This window comes from Lampetra planeri, chromosome 3 (assembly GCF_965212315.1).
Source record: "Lampetra planeri chromosome 3, kcLamPlan1.2.h2, whole genome shotgun sequence".
In the NCBI taxonomy this organism is placed as follows: domain Eukaryota; kingdom Metazoa; phylum Chordata; class Hyperoartia; order Petromyzontiformes; family Petromyzontidae; genus Lampetra; species Lampetra planeri.
Window position 1 is genome coordinate 9,826,107 of NC_136109.1, and position 19,294 is coordinate 9,845,400.

The 19,294-nt window shown below is 49.3% G+C and overlaps 2 protein-coding genes across 3 annotated transcripts in view; both read right to left on the reverse strand.

Moving 5' to 3' along the window:
• Positions 1–2,332, reverse strand: part of LOC144717334 (thimet oligopeptidase-like) — a 29,342-nt gene extending 27,010 nt beyond the window's left edge. The window contains 1 exon segment of the mRNA XM_078592816.1: positions 2,058–2,332. Coding sequence (XP_078448942.1) covers positions 2,058–2,290 — 233 coding nt within the window. The 5' untranslated portion in view covers positions 2,291–2,332.
• Positions 2,333–11,068: 8,736 nt separating this feature from the next.
• The window catches only part of WLS (Wnt ligand secretion mediator), a 39,762-nt gene continuing 31,536 nt past the window's right edge, over positions 11,069–19,294 (reverse strand). For both annotated transcript variants that reach the window (XM_078592723.1, XM_078592722.1), the window contains exons 12-13: positions 18,241–18,397; positions 11,069–15,945 (exon numbers count right to left, since the gene is read on the reverse strand). In XM_078592723.1, coding sequence (XP_078448849.1) covers positions 15,827–15,945; positions 18,241–18,397 — 276 coding nt within the window. In that variant the 3' untranslated portion in view covers positions 11,069–15,826. The remainder of the gene's footprint in view (positions 15,946–18,240; positions 18,398–19,294) is intronic.

Below are 19,294 nucleotides of genomic sequence, written 5' to 3' on the forward strand. Positions count from 1 at the left end.
CCTCGCCCGGTCTGCAGGAGGTTGTGGGTTCGATCCCGACTCAGATGTATATTTGGAGTTTGCGGTGTCTCTTTTCCTCCGGGATTCTCCGGTGTTGCCCCTCCACATTTAGAATCGATGTCGCGCGCGGCTCGAAATAAGGAACGAAACAGGAGGGCTTCTTCACAAATCTGTCTGTCGCCTGGTGAAGCTGGTTGTAATTACTGGCGAAACGTCGTGCTCAGATTGTTAATGTTGTGGCTTGGCTCTCCAACACACAACCGGTGTTGCTGTACTAGTATACTACACTATACACTACACTACTACACTACTACACACTACACTATACACTACTATACATTACACTATACACTACTACACACTACACTATACACTACTATACATTACACTATACACTACTATACATTACACTATACACTACTACACACTACACTATACACTACTATACACACTACACTACTATACACAATACACTACACACTTCACTATTACACAATACACTACACTATACACTGCACTACTATACACAATACACTACTATACACAATACACTACACTATACACTACACAAAATGTTTTCTCCTACAACATCAGAGTGCAGCGCCACATTAAATACGCACTACGATGACAATAGTTTAAAGCGATTTGAAGCATTTTTTTGGGGGGGGGCAGAGCTTTGTGACGTCATATTTGAGGGGGGGGGGTCTGACTTCTTTGTGACGCCGGTGTGACGAGGGGGGGGGGTCAAAAATCGTCCAAAACCCACGTGACCCACCAACCCCCCCCCCTCCTCGTGTTGCCACAGTGGCGGCCCCTTCACAGCTGCTACTCACTCACAGCCACTTGCCCCTACGGTCTGTTAGAGGCTACGCTGGGGGTGGGGGATCTTTGTCTTTGTCTTGGGACCAAACTGCTGCTGGGCAATGCGTGAGGGGGGGGTTATGGGGGTGGGGGAGGTGGGGTGTGGGTGGGTGTGGGTGAGGGGGGTGTGGGTGGGGGGTGGGGGGGGTGGGGTTGGTGGGGGAGTTGGTGGGGGGGTTGGTGGGGGGGTTGTGGTGGGGGGGGTTGGGGGGGGGGGTGGGGGGGTGGGGGTGTGGGAGAGTTGGTGGGGGAGTTGGTTGTGGGTGGGGGGGTTGGTGCGGGGGTGGTTGTGGGTGGGGGCGGTTGGTGGGGGGGGTGGGGGGGTTGGTGGGGGGGGTGGTGGGGGAGTTGGTGGGGGGGGTGGGGGTGTGGGAAGGTTGGTGGGGGAGTTGGTTGTGGGTGGGGGGGGTGGTGGGGGAGTTGGTGGGGGGGGTGGGGGTGTGGGAGGGTTGGTAGGGGAGTTGGTGGGGGGTGGGGCGGTTGGTGGGGGGGTTGGGGGTGGGGGGTTGGTGGGGGGGGTGGGGGATTGGTGGGGGGTTGGTGGGGGGGTGGGGGTGTGGGAGGGTTGGTGGGGGGGGTTGGTGGGGGGGGTGGGGCGGTTGGTGGGGGGGGTTGGGGGTGGGGGGTTGGTGGGGGGTGGGGGATTGGTGGGGGTTGGTGGGGGGGTGGGTGAGGGCGTTGGTGGGGGGTTGGTGGGGGGGTGGGGGTTGGTGGGGGGGTGGGTGAGGGCGTTGGTGGGGGGTTGGTGGGGGGGTGGGGGGTTGGTGGGGGGGTGGGGGGTTGGTGGGGGGGTGGGGGGTTGGTGGGGGGGTGGGGGGTTGGTGGGGGGGTGGGGTAGGGGGTTGGTGGGGGGGTGGGTGGGTGGGGGGTTGGTGGGGGGGTGGGTGGGGGGTGGGTGGGTGGGGGGTTGGTGGGGGGGTGGGTGGGGGGTGGGTGGGTGGGGGGTTGGTGGGGGGGTGGGTGGGGGGTTGGTGGGGGGGTTGGTGGGGGGGTGTGGGTGGGGGTGTGGGTGGGGGGTTGGTGAGGGGGTTGGTGGGGGAGTTGTGGGTGGGGGGTAGTGGGGGGTTTGGTGGGGGGTTGGTAGGGGGGGTTGGTGGGGGGGGGGTTGGTGGGGATGTTGGTGGGGGGGGTGGTGGGGGGGTTAGTGGGGTTGTTGGTGGGGGGGTAGTGGGTAGTGGGGGGGGTGACCTCCTTGCCTGCCCGGGCTGACGACGCCGCAACGCGAGGGGGTCGAGGGAGCGAGTTGAGGAGACGTCGGTGGCGGCGGCGGCGCTGAGGAGACGGCGCTGAGGAGACGGAGCGGCGGATTGAGGAGGAGGAGACGGAGCGGGCGAGACGGCGGAGCGAGACGGAGGAGACGGAGCGGCGAAATGAGGAGGAGGAGGAGACGGAGCGGACGGAGCCCAACGCGAAGATCCGACAGCGGCATGTGGCGGATCGATTCCTCTCGCCGGCGTCGATCCGAGCGCGTCGATTCGCGGTGCCGATTCTAATCGATGTACTGACCCGGCTGGGTGGTTGTTGTGTGTGTCGTGGTTTGTGTGTCTGGGACTTGCTGGTGATGTTGGTGTCTTGCTTGCCCAAGCTTGGAGATTTGGTGGACTTTAGCAAGTTTTCATTTAGTAACTTTCATCATGAGTCAACCCACCACCCCCCAGTTCGTTCTAGATTTGAAGTTTCCGTGCAATATTTTGCTGTCTTTTCTTGGATTTTCTGTTTGCACTTAGTCACATATTCACTTTAAGATGTTTTTTATTCATGTTTTAGTTTTTTGTTTGTTGCGGTTGCACCCGATTCAAGAGCCGAATGGCTCACGGGGCTACACCTAATACATGAAACTTGAACTTGACTTCAAGGATTCATACTTTTTAAGGTTTTTTTCGTCGGTAAAGTCACCGGAGGTAACAAAATTAAATGACTTCTTGTCTCGTTCTCTCTACGGGGAGGATTGCCACTTATCTGTTCGAGTTTTTAACAGACGACGAGACAAGAAGCCATTTAATTTTCGATTTAAAGCTTTCGTGACTGCAGGGATTCATCTTCTTGGTTCTTTCGGTAAAGTCACGTATAAGGAAAATAATAAAATAATAAAAATAAAACATAATAAAATAATTCTCACGACTGCTTGCGTTGTGGCCGAAACGTCGTGAGAATTATTTTATTATGTTTTATTTTTATTATTTTCCTTCTACGTGACTTTACCGAAAGAACCAAGAAGAAGTCATTTAATGTTTTACCTGCGGTGACTTTACCGATAAAACCGGAGAGTATGACCCCCCCACCACCACCACCCCATGTGTATCCTAGAGTTCAACTTTAAGGGGTCAATTCTCATCGATGTGTTGACGGCTGTGTGGTGTTGTGTCGTGGTTTGTGTGTCTTATGTCTCTTGCTGGTGATGTTGGTGTCTTGCTTGCCCAAGCTTGGGAATTGGTGGACTTGCACAATTTGAATTCTCACAGTAGAGGCTTTATATATATTTCGATGTAAAGCTTTCGTGACTGCAGGGATTCATCTTCTTGGTTCTTTCGGTAAAGTCACGTAGAAGGGAAATAATAAAATAAAACAATAAAATAATATAATAATCAAAAAATTTATGTTTTATTTTTATTATTTTATATATATTGTTACGTACTCTGGTTCTTTTGGTAAAGTCACGTGGGGTATAAAATATAAAATAAATGACGACGTTTCGGGCTCAACACAAGCGGTGAACGCTGTCACACCTGATGACGGACGATTGTGTGTTGCGCCCGAAACGTCGCGAGTTGTTTTATTTCTCTACCTACGTGATGACTTTATCGAAAGAACCAGAGAGTATGGATTCCTGCAGCCACGAAAGCTTAAAATCTACATTTTTGTGTTTACGTGTTTATATTTCTTTCAGTGATTTGCTTTCCAGATTGTCGTTTTTAGAGGCCGACCGAAATTCGGTTTCGGCTCCAAAAGTTGGCAGATGGCCACTTTCGGCATAGTTTTGGTTTTAGCCGAAAGTAAATTTTTAACTTTCGGCATAGTTTTGGTTTTAGGCGAAAGTAAATTTTTAACTTTCGGCATAGTTTTGGTTTTAGCCGAAAGTAAATTTTTAACTTTCGGCATAGTTTTGGTTTTAGGCGAAAGTAAATTTTTAACTTTCGGCATAGTTTTGGTTTTAGGCGAAAGTAAATTTTTAACTTTCGGCATAGTTTTGGTTTTAGCCGAAAGTAAATTTTTAACTTTCGGCATAGTTTTGGTTTTAGCCGAAAGTACATTTTTAACTTTCGGCATAGTTTGGTTTTAGCCGAAAGTAAATTTTGAACTTTCGGCATAGTTTAGATTTTAGCCGAAAGTCAATTTTTTAAATTTTTAACTTTCGGTTTTAGCCGAAAGTAAATTTTTTACTTTCGATTTTAGCCGAAAGTAAATTTTTTACTTTCGGTTCACTTTCGGTTTCGGCCGAAAGTCAATTTTTAACTTTCGGTTCACTTTCGGTTTCGGCCGAAAGTCAATTTTAAACTTTCGATTTTAGCCGAAAGTCAATTTTTAACTTTCGATTTTAGCCGAAAGTCAATTTTTCACTTTCGATTTTAGCCGAAAGTCAATTTTTTACTTTCGGTTCACTTTCGGTTTTAGCCGAAAGTAAATTTTTAACTTTCGGTTTTAGCCGAAAGTAAATTTTTAACTTTCGATTTTAGCCGAAAGTAATTTTTTTACTTTCGGTTCACTTTCGGTTTCGGCCGAAAGTCAATTTTTAACTTTCGGTTCACTTTCGGTTTCGGCCGAAAGTCAATTTTAAACTTTCGATTTTAGCCGAAAGTCAATTTTTAACTTTCGATTTTAGCCGAAAGTCAATTTTTCACTTTCGATTTTAGCCGAAAGTCAATTTTTAACTTTCGATTTTAGCTGAATTTTTAAATTTCGGTTTACTTTTGGTTTCGGTTTTGGCCGAAACCAGAAATTCAGTTTTGGCCGGCCTCTAGTTGTTTTTGTTGTTCTGTTGTTTGCTGTTGACACTTGCCAACCTCGTGTTGTTTGTGTAGTTTGGTTGTTGTTGTCAATTTCTGACCCCCCCCCCCCCTAGGTGCGTGACGTCATTTATGGACGGCCCCTTAACTACCTCGCCTGGTATGCAGGAGGGTCCGTTGGTTCGATCCCGACCCTGACAATGCCTGCTGCTGCTGTATATTTAGAAGTTTGCAAAGCTGTCAACCCATACGATTGACTCCCGTATTCTTGAACAGGGGAAATTTCAGGTCCGTACGGCGCACAGCCGTTTCAATGCGGGAAAAAAAATGTTTTGTGTCTATTGGGGCCGTCCATAAATGACGTCACGTACCTAGGGGGGGGTCAGACATTTCTGACGATGTGTGACGAGGGGGGGGCGGGGTTTGAGAAATATGACGTCACATCAAAATGCGCAACTTTAAATAAACATAGACAACACGTTCTACTTAATTAAATATACTTTGTAATAAATGTTTTCTCCTACAACATCAGAGTGCAGCGCCACATTAAATACGCACTACAATGACAATAGTTTAAAGCGATTTGAAGCAGTTTTATTTTTTGTGGGGGGGGCAGAGCTTTGTGACGTCATATTTGAGGGGGGGGGTCTGAGTTTTTGTGACGCCGTGTGACGAAGGTGGGGGGGGGTCAAAATCGTCCAAAATCGCGTGACGTCATTTATGGACGGTCCCATTTGTGTTTCTCCCTTGTGATGGAACTTTGTAGGGTGAACGTTGAGATTTATAAAGGGGCACGGGGCTGACCAATAGGTTCTTAGTTTTTTTCGGTAAAGTCACGTAGGTAAAATTAATAAAAATAAAATAAAAATCACGACGTTTCGGAGGCAACACAAGCTTCCGTCTTCAGGTGGAACCGTCACAGCCACGACAGCTGTATCAAGTAAATGAGAGATTACAATAAAAAGTGTGCCGTACTTGGCCCTTCCCCCTCTCCAACCATTATATATACGGAGTGGTAGCTCTTGTAATCTCTCATTTACTTGATACAGCTGTCGTGGCTGTGACGGTTCCACCTGAAGACGGAAGCTTGTGTTGCCTCCGAAACGTCGTGATTTTTATTTTACTTTTATTAATTTTAAATTTTTTACCTACGTGACTTTACCGAAAAAAACCTAAGAATATGAATCCTTGCAGTCACGAAAGCTTCAAATCTAGAACTGACCAATATGGTCTGAATGTGTCTGTGATAATGTATTTGCGGTCTCTCTCTCACCGTGTTGATCGCGTGTTTACCCCACCACCACCACCACCACTCCACATTTAGAATCAACATCACGCCGTTTTAAAAATAAGTCATATTTAAAAATACTTTTTTAGAAACACGTTTTAATGAAATGTACACTACTAGTAATGGAAGAACTCCACGACTCCAGGAAGTGGCCCCGAAGCTTGCCACAACGTAAGGGGGCCGTGGTGATTTACAGCCAACGTGAGTTGAGCGTGGACAATTAGACCCAAGCCGAAACATAACATGTAAAAAATGTTTAAAAATATTTATTTTTAATGGTAGAATATAGTATTGTCATCAGTGTGACATAAGTATACCAAGTTTGCAGTCGATACCACATTGGGAAGTGGGTTAAATTTGAGTTACAAGATTTGAGGATACGACAACAACAGAGTGAGTTAATAGAAAGCGTGTAAAAAGATTGTTTAAAAATATATTTTACATTTTTAATGATAAAATATAGTATTGTGATCAGTAAGACATAACTATACGAAGTTTGCTGTCGATACCACATTGGGAAGTGGGTTAAAATTGAGTTCCAATATTTGAGGATACGACAACAACAGAGCGAGTTAAATAAAAGCGTGTAAAATAATAAAGAATTAATTTGGCTCCTGCCATACACAACAATTCCCATGCGAAAAGTCCACTTCGTTGTCGCTATCATCATTTGTGACGGCCCAGGTCACTTCCCTGAAAGAATAATGGCAACGTAGCCTCAGTGGGAACTTTGTACCTTGTAAAATAAACATTTAGACTTGTTGCTAAATCGTTACCTCCAAGCATTTCCATGTAAACCTGAACACACGTCAACAAAACTTTTCCAAGAATCGAAATCGAATCGATTCCAGAATTGATTCCTCGCCTAACGACTCCACGCGGTGGATCGCGTGGACTCGTTAGAGGAATCGATCCTTGCCCGGGGGGTGGGTTGACAAAGGTACCCCGTGTAGCCTTCGCAGACTGTAGGGGCAAGTGGCTGTGAGCGAGTAGCAGCTACACCTGCGGGTTTACTCGTTTGAGGCCGAGTCGACCTAGGCGGAGGCCCGCGAACCGGTTCGGAGAATCCGTCACCGCCTAGTCGGTGGCCGTGAGCGGGAATGGAACGATGGGGCGCGCTAACCGCTGCGCCACCACTCCCCACCGCATGGCTTTGGCCCTCCATTCCTCAAGAGCTGATCGCCTTGTTTGAGAGGGAGTGGGGCTGGGTGGGTGGTGGGTGGGGCTGGGTGGTGTGAGTGGGGCTGGGTGGTGTGGGTGGGGCTGGGTGGGGTGGGTGGTGTTGGTGGGGCTGGGTGGTGTTGGTGGGGCTGGGTGGTGTTAGTGGGGCTGGGTGGGGCTGGGTGGGGATGGGTGGTGTGGGTGGGGCTGGGTGGTTTGGGTGGTGTTGGTGGGGCTGGGTGGTGTGGGTGGGGATGGGTGGTGTGGGTGGGGCTGGGTGGTGGGGCTGGGTGGTGTGGGTGGGGATGGGTGGTGGGAGTGGGGCTGGGTGGTGTGGGTGGGGCTGGGTGGTGGGGCTGGGTGGTGTGGGTGGGGATGGGTGGTGGGAGTGGGGCTGGGTGGTGTGGGTGGGTGGTGTGGGTGGGGCTGGGTGGTGGGGCTGGGTGGTGTGGGTGGGGATGGGTGGTGGGAGTGGGGCTGGGTGGTGTGGGTGGGTGGTGTGGGTGGGGCTGGGTGGTGGGGCTGGGTGGTGTGGGTGGGGATGGGTGGTGGGAGTGGGGCTGGGTGGTGTGGGTGGGTGGTGTGGGTGGGGCTGGGTGGTGTGGGTGGGTGGATGGTGTGGGTGGGGCTGGTGGATGGGTGTGTGGGGATGGGTGGTGTGGCTGGGCTGTGTGGGTGGGGCTGGGTGGTGAGTGGGTGGGGCTGGGTGGTGTGGGTGGGTGGAGTGGGTGGGGATGGTGGGTAGGGACCACGTGACGTAGGGAGAGCAATCCCATCGGGTGACGTTGGAGAACAAAAAAAATGGGACGCTGTGACGTCATCGTCCGCGTCGCCCCGCCCCCTAAACACCATTCGGCGACGTCACCACGGCGCCTGTGCCAGGCCACGTGCACTTTGAGGCTGCCACGTGAAGTGTCGAAGGCTCGCTGCTGGCAGGGATCGGGACAGAGCCAGCAGTTGCCATGGGTTGGCTGACTGAGATGACCGGTAGATGCACCACCAGCTGTACCAGGCTAGGTGCCATGGGCTGGCTGACTGAGATGACTGGTAGATGCACCACCAGCTGTACCCCCCATCCCTCCACCAAACCCTCCCTTGTTTGTTGACCTAACTCGCCCGTACCAAGATGGCCGCCATCCCTCCCTACCCCCCCCCAACGTTAAACGATGGCGTCACCAGTCATTGCAACGTCGTGGTCAGGATTTTTTTTATTTAAAAAAAGTTAATTTAGCTCCTGCCATACACAATTCCCATGCGAAAAGTCCACTTCGTTGTCGCTATCATAACCACCCTGCGGCAACTGGACTGGGACACCGGACAATTATTTTTATATTTTTCTAGGTAAGGCCCAGTGAGGTGTATAGTTTATACTGGTAGGAACCTCCTGGTTACACCAGCCCACAGGGGATTATTGTGTCCGTCCGTCCGTCGTGCAGGGAGGGGCTGGTGGGGAGGGGCTGGGTGGGGAGGGTGGGGCTGGGTAGGGAGGGCGGGGCTGGGTGGGGAGGGGCTGGTCACCCCGTGGTGCCCTTATAAAACTCAACGTTTAACCTACTCACGCCGGCTTGTGCCCGCCCTCACAGTCGGCCATATTTGCGGAATACACCACGCCGCCGTTGACCCTGGCCATTGACCGAGCAACCCAACGTTCCTACCAGCTCCCTCCGCAGGAATGTGTTTATTCAGAAGCGACCTGGACCACCACAAATGATAGCTCAACGAAGTGGCTTATTACGTGCAAATGTAAAGTAATAGCCAAACACTCTTACACGCTTGTTAGTAAATGTGGAGGGGGAAAAAAAACGGAGGACCCTGAGAAAAAAATCCAAACGACCACGGGGAGAGAGATAACATGCAAACTTCAAATGACCAGGTGTCAGAGTTGGAATCAAGCCCACGGACCTCCTTGTATACCAGGCGAGGTAGTTAACATCTCGCCAGCGTGGGATGGTAACGATGAGCTGATGGTGGTTGTGGTGATGTACAGACAGAGGTCGCAAACGGGTTTTGATTCCTTACCCGTACCTGCGCCTGGCCGCACAAGGGTCGCAAACGGGTACCCGTACCCGATACACGGCTACCCGTACCCGGCTGGGTATCGGGTAGGGTACGGGTACCCGATTGCGACCTCTGGGATGAAGCCATGTTTGCAGGCGCGGGTGGGTTGATTCTAGGAACTTGACTTGTGAGAAGAGACAAGACGTTGGGAAATGAGTGACAAACGGTTACTCACCAGTGACTCACGGCCTACCCGTACCCGGCCGCACCAGGGTCGCAAACGGGTACCCGTACCCAGCCGGGTACGGGTATCCAGGTATCGGGTAGGGTACGGGTATCGGGTACCCGGTTACGACCTCTGTGTACAGGGTTTGATCCTCCGGTTCAAGTTCCTGATGCTGACCACCACTGGGGGTCTGTGCTGCTCTCACAAACGATAGCTCAACGAAGTGGCTTGTCACGTGGAAATGTTACAGCAGCAGCCGAAACACTCCAGACGCATGAAGTTGATTCTAAATGTGGAAGGGCGGCAAACCGGAGGAGCCGGAGAAAAATCCACGCGACCACGGGGAGAGAGAGACACCGCAAACTCCAAATATACAGCAGGTGTCAGATGTAGAACTCTTCATAGTACACGTGTTTTGCCACTGGTAAAGGAGGTCTCAGTGTAAATGCTTACCCGAGCTCTCAATACTCTGATAGTGCACTGCCTTTTGGCGTCATCTGGTCCAACACTAATGGAGACTAGGCTCTAAGAAAAGCTGTCTCGGGTGTGGACCAATCAACTTCAAGGACAGTGCATATCATTATCAGAGTTGTTTCTTTTTGTTTGCATGTTGACTGCTTGTGTTGTGTGGTTATTGCAAACATGATGCCTTGTATAAAGGTGTCAGTTTTTGTACCAGTTTAAAGGGTAAAAACCTACTACTATATTTTGCCACTGGTAAAGGAGGTCTCATAGTGTAAATGCTTACACCAAGCTCTCAATACTCTGATAGTGCGCTGTTTTTGAGTTGTACGCCTTTTGGCGTCATCTGGTCCAACACCAATGGAGACTAGGCTCTAAGAAAAGCTGTCTCGGGTGTGGACCAATCAACTTCAAGGACAGTGCTTATCATTATCAGAGTTGTGTTTTTTGTTAGCATTTTCACTGCTTGTGTTGTGGTTATAGCAAACATGATCCCTTGTATAAAGGTGTCAGTTTTTGTACCAGATAAAAGGGTAAAAACCTATTACTAAACGTGTTTGGGTTAGATCGGGTTATTTCTAAATGTGTCGTAACCCTCCACCACCCGACACGGCCAATCAGCAAAAAAAAGTGTCACGTTGACAAAAGACAAATACCATTGGAACCTCATTTTGCCAGTAAAAAAATATGATAATTGTTTTTTTACCCTTCTATCTGGCAACAAATCTGACACCTTTTTTACAAGGAGTCATGTTTGCATAGACCACAATACCTGCAGCCATAATGTTTTTTGTTTGCATTATGGCTGCAGGTATTGTGGTCTATGCAAACATGACTCCTTGTAAAAAAGGTGTCAGTTTCGTTGCCAGATAGAAGGGTAAAAAACCAATTATCAAAAGACAAATAGTTCACTACTTTAGCCCATCGGTGTGTTGAAGAGTGAATCCACAACATTTACAATTTTTGACTCGTACGACGTTTCGCCGGTAATTACATCCAGCATCATCGGGCAATTCGTCAGAATGAAGAACTCTGTAGGCCGAGCCAACGCATCTGGGTGCACGAGTTTGTCAAAGGCAGCAATGACATCGACCGATGCAAGCAACACGAGGGCAGGCGGTCGAGGAAGACTGTGTAAAATACTTTAATGTCACTACATTTCGTTTACGCTGGAAAGCCGTCGCAAAGCCTCGCTTTCGCGCGTCAATAAACCCCCCCCCCGCAAGTCAACCCTCGGCAAGAGATCTCAGTGTTAGCGGTGGGGGGGGGGGGGCAACAGAGGCGATTACAAAGACCGCGCGTAGGGTAACAGCAACGGGGGGGGGAGGGGAGGTTATGGCACTGGGCAAACGCCTCGGCAACGTGCGGTCAAATAAACCACACAACGTGGTAAGGGGGCCTCATCCAGCAGCGGAGATTGACCGCGCGCGTGTTTGCATCGCGTGCCCGTCCGCAACGATACTTGGGTTGCAACGTGAGGTGAGCGGGCCCCGTCCGTGGTGACACTGCACCGCGAGAGAGAGGAGAGGGGGGGGGGCAGCTTCGCCATGTGACGCGAGGTCCATGTGACTGCTTTCGATCCAAGGGGTCGTGGGGGGAGGGAACACTTCTGGAAAACAATGCAAGGCACTTAGGATTGTTAGCTTGTTTTTGTTTTGTGTGTTACCGTTCGCGACGAACACCCTCGCTCCCTTCGCTCATTACGCACGCTGCTAACGTGATGCTCTACGTAAAAAAAAAACTACCTTATGTCATAACGGACGTAAATGTATTAATTTATGCGAGCTACAAAATCTAATGTTCTACCGTTATAAAAAATGATATATATTTAATGCTACCTCAGGGGTAGTAACCGATGTACCAACACGATGCTCCTTTATGCACTAAAAAAACTAAAAAAAACTATCGTATGTAGTACAAGACAGAAATATTCTGCGAGTACGTACAACGCTACTTACGCGCATTAAGGCAACCGCATCCTGCTTACTTGAGGCAAAAGAAGACAAAACGACCTAAACACTACTGCTGTTCCCCACTCCAACCAAAGTATAAATATTCCCCACTTCCGCTCTGAAATGTCAACTCGATGTTGTGCCGTGTGTGCGAGCGACGACGAAGATGGACATGTAGCGATTTGGCAACTTAAAATCGATTCTTAAAGCCGGGTTCCCCACACCCGAGCGGATCAGTTGCTGCGACCAAACGGCTCTCGAATTCGCGGCAAACTTAATCGTCACCCGCGACTGCTTTGTCCGCATCTGAGCAAATAGTTGCGCCAACAAAAGAAAGGGTCCGTTGTCTGGCATGGGTAAACGTCGTATCTATCGGCACCGACGTCAGAATTGTACAACAGCCAATGACGTGGCCAAAAAACATGTGAACGTGATGAAATACTACGGGAGAGGTTTTTTTGGGGGGTTAGATCGCGTATAGATAGAAATGTGTCGTGAAACCCCGCCACCACCCGACACAGCAAATTAGTAGTAAGGTCTGTCACGTAAAAAAAAACGTGGCAATTCGTCACCAGTTTTGTTTGCGAATTGGCCGTGTCGGGTCGTGGCGGGTTTAAACGACGCATTTATATTTGCGAAGATCTAACACGAAAAAAACATCTTGTGGATAACATTGGTCGCCAAAGTCATGCTAAGCGTGATGAAATACAGCGCTTTGAATCGCTGAGCTGATCGACTTAAAGTAACGTTTCCACTGGAAGCAAACGCTTGCACGGCTAGCAACAGAGATAATTAAAAAAACGATGAACTATTTTTTATTTTACCAGGTAAGGCCTCGCTGTCGTGAACGATAGCTCGGCGAAACGGCTTATCGTTGTGCGGAAATTTATGGCGGTTTCTGAATGTGACGGGGAAAAACCGGAGGACCCGGAGAAAAATCCACACGACCACGGGGAGAACATGGAAACTCCCAAATATACAGCGTCAGGGTCGGGATCGAACCCAGGACCTCCTGTATACAAGGCGAGGTAGTCAACATCTCGCCACCGTGGCGCCCAATGATGTCCACGCGCAAGGGATTCCGTTGCACGCAACAAAGTTGCACGCAACAAAGTTGCACGGCAGACGGCTCAGGCGTTGACCCCGTTTGCTTTAACGCTTCACGATTTAAGTTATCTGTGGCGTGTGTAAGAGGGGAAAAAGTGTTTGCGATTTGTGCAAGTTCGCGCCACTGTTAAGTCTAAACTACAATCCCGCGACTTGATTTCTCACGGTCTGCGGCCACTCGAGGCCTACCAACAACTTCGGGGCTGCCACCCTACGGAGGTACAAAAACTGGGACGCGCGTCACGGGGATAAAAATATGCCACGATCCTGGAAGAGGGGGGAAACTGCATTGTAAACGCGTTGAGTGGCATATCATTTTGCGCAAACGACAAAACAACCACGGGTGACTTTTTAACATCCCGGGGGGAAGACTTGCAGATATTAGCCGCCTCGAAAATGAAAAGGACAATCCTGGGCACACCAGGCCCGGAAAACGACTTTCATCCGTCCCGTCTCATTCGGAACTTTCGACCCGACACTGTCGTCGCTAGCAAGAGGCAAAGCGGTCGCAAGGCATCGCACGTTGGTGTGGTAAAGGTGGGGCCCCTCCGCTTATTCCTCGCATTACTGTCGGATAACGCCAAGGACGTGCGGCCCCCGCCAAAGGTATCCGAAAGTCCAAGTTGGCTCTTGATAAGGAAAACGTTTTCCCACTGCTGACCTATAGATTCGTGTGTCAATATACGACAAGATACATCTTATGGTTCACGCCACTTTAGCGTCCGTAGATTTAGTACCGCTATAGGTTGCCCTAGTAAGGCGACGGCGAAAAATAAAAATATTGGTTTGAGATCCAAAAACGTGATGATCGAACCGCGGACGAGGCTAAATCGTTGCATTCGCAGCGCTTGACTGGGTAAGCTAGGGTAGAGCGCGCAGTACGCTCTCTTATAGAGCGAAGCGCGTGAAACTTCAGCGGATGTGGTGGGGGTGCGATCCATTACCGTGATAGTGTTTTAGTTGTGCACAGTGAAGTTGGAACAAGGTGTATCCAAGTCGACTTGTACAACGTACGCAGCGTCGCGCGCGTTACGTAGCGTTTCCCAAAGCGGTGTGTGCGCGGTTGCTTCAGTTATTTTCTACGGCGGCAAATTATGGTGGCGCGCAGCGTCGCGATGGTGTAGAGCAATTCCTGCGAGCACGGCGTAGCAAGTGTGTGCAGTCGCGTTCCACTGTGCATTGTAGTGGTCTCATAGGAGTGTTATACTTTCGTGGCGTATACAAGTGGTCACCAACTTGGAATACGAGCATCATCATCGTAGTGTTCTATCAGTGTGCTGTGTATAGCAACATGTCTGCGGTGTATTCGCTTCACGTGGTTAGTATTACATCAACATGCTGCGTATAATAGTTTTACTTAGGCGTGACGCGTAAGAGGAGTATTTTGAGCGTGGCGCATTTTCAAAAAACAAACCCGGCTTTGTCCACTTAGTTACGCGTGTACTCAACCAGAATTTCATTCTGCCAGTATTGTAGCATACGTGAAGTCCTCACTTAACGCGTGTTCACACCATCACGCGTTTTCGCTGTAACGCGGTTATAATTCCATCGGGGAACAGTTGCCGGTTACAAACGCGGAACGCGCGCACGCCGTTATTACACGTCGCTACTTTCTTGAGCTACGCGGCTGAGCGGTGAGCGGTGCAGTAATACAGTGTGCGGAATTAACAGTAACGTGGCGGCGGCGGTGGCGTACCCTCAGTTATTTGTCCCGCCATCTCACCGCGCGGTGCGTGTGGTAGTAGTAGTAGTCGTACACCGTACCTCGCCACACTTCATCGTTACATTACTGAACCGTTTTCGCTTTGCGCTTTTTGTCTGAACGCGGAGCCTGCTACGAAGGCATCTACTACTACTGCTGCTAGCGCGGCGTTCGACGAGGGCTCACGGCACACAAGGTAGTGTGCTCGCCGCGTCTTGTTCGAGCGTGGAGTAAAAGTGGAGCGTTCCGCAAGACGCGTTCTATCGTTTGCTGCGGAGTTCCGTCGCCGTCGCCAACCCACCGCGCACGGAACGGGGAGGTAACTCGCGATTGTAATCCGGTTAACAGAGGTCGCAACCGGGTACCCGATACCCGTACCCTACCCGATACCCGGCTACCCGTACCCGGCCGGGTACGGGTACAGGTAGCCGTTTGCGACCCTGGTGCGGCCGGGTACGGGTAAGGAATCAAAACCCGTTTGCAACCTCTGCCATAAGCCGGCGTTGTTCGTTTGTCTGGCGCGTAATCGGATTGAACAACTCTCACTCGGCACGTCAATGACTTTGATTTGTAAGAAAATGTAAAAATGATTCTACGAAACAATTAGAAGCAGGAAATTTGTGTGTCAGCCAATGCACAGAGACCAGGCTACCAAGTCTGCAAGAGACAAACCGGGTATCCGATTTGCCTCTATTCTCCAATCAGTTTATCTGTATGCACGCCGAAAAAAGGGGTTCACAAATTAAAAATTGGTGGACAAAACATGATCAAACAACGTAACCCGCCAAAAATAACTGAGCTTATTTTCACAACCGTAAATTTTTTTTTTTAACGTTTACGAATTCAGGAAGCGGTGAATAACACATGAGAGCCCGTTTCAATATCACCTGCAATGACCCCTCAAATTTTTCCTGTCAGACCTCAGAATCGAAGCAGATTTGTGCCCGACTAGTGCCGCCGGCAACAGAGGGCAGTGTCCGCTTCCGTGTCGTCACCGTGTCGTCACCGTGTCGTCAACGTGTCGTCAACGTGTCGTCAACGTGTCGTCAACGTGTCGTTGCCGTGACGACGCCGTAACGTTGCCGTGTCCGTCGCCATGTCGTCGTCGCCGTGGCAACGCCAGCATCACTCCTGCGCCTCCTTGCCGGCGAGGCGGTAGACCTCGGTGGGTGCCGTGTTCGAGCCTCCTGCCAACGCCGTCGTCGCCGTGGTCAACTCCTCCCCGTGGGCCAGAGCGATGTCACCTGCCGTGGTTCAAAGTTCATTGATTAGGTACAGCCCTGTGAGCCATTCGGCTCTTGAATCGGGTGCAACCGCAACAAACAAAAAAATTAACCCGTAAAAACAAAGTTTTTCACTATAAATCCTTTATATGCGTGGTGGCTAGAGTCCTCTTGTCCTCTGGCTTGAGATGGCTGCCACCTATGGGTCAAATGATTGCCTGCCACCATTAAGCAATTGGTAATTAAATCAAAATTTTTTTTTCCTAAAAAGTGTAAAGTTATGGAAAAATGTTTTCACGAAAATAAATTGTCACGCACAACGAGTCTGTGTGCAAAATGTCAGCTCGATTGGATCACGGGAAGTGGGTTAAAAAACGACCGAAAGATTTGCACGGTCGTAAGCGCGCAAGCAAGCAAGCAAGTGAACTTAATATAAAGGATTTAAAAACATGAACAAGAAAACATCTTAAAGTGACTGAGTGCAAACAGAAAAGCCAAGAAAAGACAGCAAAATATTGCAGAAAAAAATCACCGTACACCAACCCTGTGCAAATATCCCAGTGGGATGCAAGTCAAACAACAACAACCACAAGACAACTTAGATTAAGGCCATCAGTCTAACTCTGTACTACAACAAACAAACATGGCCAAACCAGTAAACTTTTCGAAAATCACCAAAATAAAGCCATGAAAGCAATGAAACAGTGGTCATAGGAACTGTGACCGAATTTTCACAATAAACGACGTAAACAACATGTACTACCAAACTCTGCAGTCATAGCTGGCTGCACGAGTCACTCCACAACAGCAGGAGCATCAGTCGGAGTATACGTCTTCTCCGTCATGTTCATGGTGGGTGGAGGAGGGGGAACGGTGTGAAAGTCGGTGGTGGCGGTTGCGAAAAGAAACATTCGCGAATTATTTCACGTTTTTTTTGGTTTTCCTCTCCCCGCTAATTTTATCCCAAATGTGCCATCGGCATCGCGCCGTGAGATGCCGCGTGGCGTCCTTCACCGGGTTCAACTCGCTAACGGCACTTGCCCCCCAAAGTTCTGTTAAGGCAGGGGTGTCCAAACTTTTTGCAAAGAGGGCCACTACATAGTACTGATGATACTATGTAGTTTATACTTTAGTTGTTTACGTGTTGGTTTTAGTTACTGCAGCTACATACTATTAACACTCCTTCCCTTTATTAATGCTACCCCTATCCCCTCCCTTGGATGCTGCTAATCCTGCATAATGCACGGGCATAATTAGTACTATTCACATACCTGCATTTCCCATATCCCCTCCCTTTGATGCTGCTAATCCTGCATAATGCAAGGGCATATGTAGTACTAATCACATTCCTGCATTTCCCATAAATATGCTAAATTCATCTTGATATGCAAATTCTTTTGTCGAAGCGCCCTTTCCCCCCCTCCCAACCCAGCTTATATATATATGCTCCAAGCTCGTGTGCTGTTTCATTCAGACGCTGTCTCCCTGACAGACCTGGTTTTCACCTGAGGACGGCTGCTTGCGTTGTGGCCGAAACATCGTGAGAATTATTTTATTGTTTTATTTTTATTATTTTATTACTTCCCTTCTACGTGACTTTACCGAAAGAACCAAGAAGATGAATCCCTGCAGTCATGAAAGCTTTAAATCGAAATTTAGGGCCACATTTGATAAAGTGAAGATGCCCGGGGGCCAATAGTTCCTTTTGACATTGTTTTAACCACAAAAGTTACGTGGAAACACACACTGTTATAAAAACAATTTTCATTGTCACAATTACCTTTATTTTTCAAATGACAATGTAACCAAATATAAGCCACTCGGGCAGACGTGAACAACTCTAAAAACGCAATTCTGCCTTTCATTCAGTCAGATAACATTGAACAAACTGTATAGAATAGAAAGAAAGCTGTCTCGGGTGTGGACCAATCAACTTCAAGGACAGTGCATATTATTATCATTATCAGAGTTGCTTCTTTTTGTTTGCTTTTTTGACTACTTGTGTTGTGGTTATTGCAAACACGATGCCTTGAATAAAGGTGTCAGTTTTGTACCATTTTAAAAGGGTAAAAACCTATTACTGTATAGAATACCTTACATTTCCTTGAGTTTTGTGATGTATTTATTCTGACGGAGCTAGCAAGCCATAACTAACACATTATAAGACCGAAGCTGCGGGCCGTATGAAATCTGCTCGCGGGCCGTGATTTGCCCACGGGCCGGACTTTGGACATGCCTGTGTTAAGGCTACACGGTGAGAAAGAGAGAGGGGGGGGGGGGTATCTTTGTGTCTTTGCGCGAGGGAGCGAGCGTCACCTTCGGAGCGGTCAGCGTCCCCGTAGCGCTTGTGCGAGGGCGCGTACAGGAACATGACGGAGAAGACGTACATGTTCCACATGCCGTACACGCCCGTGAAGAACGCCGCGTTCACGTGCACCGTGCGGTCACCCCACTTCCAGTGACCCTCGTTCACCTACAAGGGGGTGGTGAGGGGGGGTAAGGGCGCGTTGCAGACGGTCATTATCATCGTCGTGAGCAGCGTCGTCGTCGTCATCGCCATCGTCATCCTCACAACTACCATCACTGTCTTAATCATCATCGTCGTCCTCGTCACCGTCAACATCACCATCTTAATCATCTTACATCCTCATCGACGTCATCTTCACCGTCATCACTATCGCCGTCATCGTCATCGCCATCGTCATCCTCACAACTACCATCACTGTCTTAATCATCATCGTCGTCCTCATCACCGTCAACATCACCATCTTAATCATCTTCATCTTACATCCATGTCATCTTCACCGTCATCACTATCGCCGTCATCGTCATCGCTGCCCCCGCCAAAGACAAAGTTCCCTCCTCCCCATAGTCCAAACAGACTGTTGGGGCAAGTGCTGTTAGCGAGCACCTACAAAGGCCAAGCACGGCACACGAGGGAGCGGGTGGCCAGCACCACGCCCGCCCGACCGCCTTTGTCTCCCTACTTGCAATATTTGCACACCGCGCCAGGTACTCATTTGAGGCTGAGTCGACCTAGGGGGAGACCCCGTACCTGTTCAGATAATCGTCACTGGTGTTCGTGGACGTGAGCGGGAATCTACAGTGAAACCTTGGATTGTGAGTAACTTGGTCTGCAAGTGTTTTGCAAGACGAGCAAATTTTTTTTATAAATTTTAATTTTATAAACGAGCGAGGTCTTGCAATACGAGTACTGTATGTACAGTATACGCTTTGTCTGCTGAGCGTCACGTGATCACAACTGAGACGATGGTTCTTCTCTCTCTCTCTCGCTACGGGATTGTGGGTAATCGTCTCCCATGCTCGGTCTCAGTCGGCGTGCCTCACTCGTATAGTCAACATCCGTGCG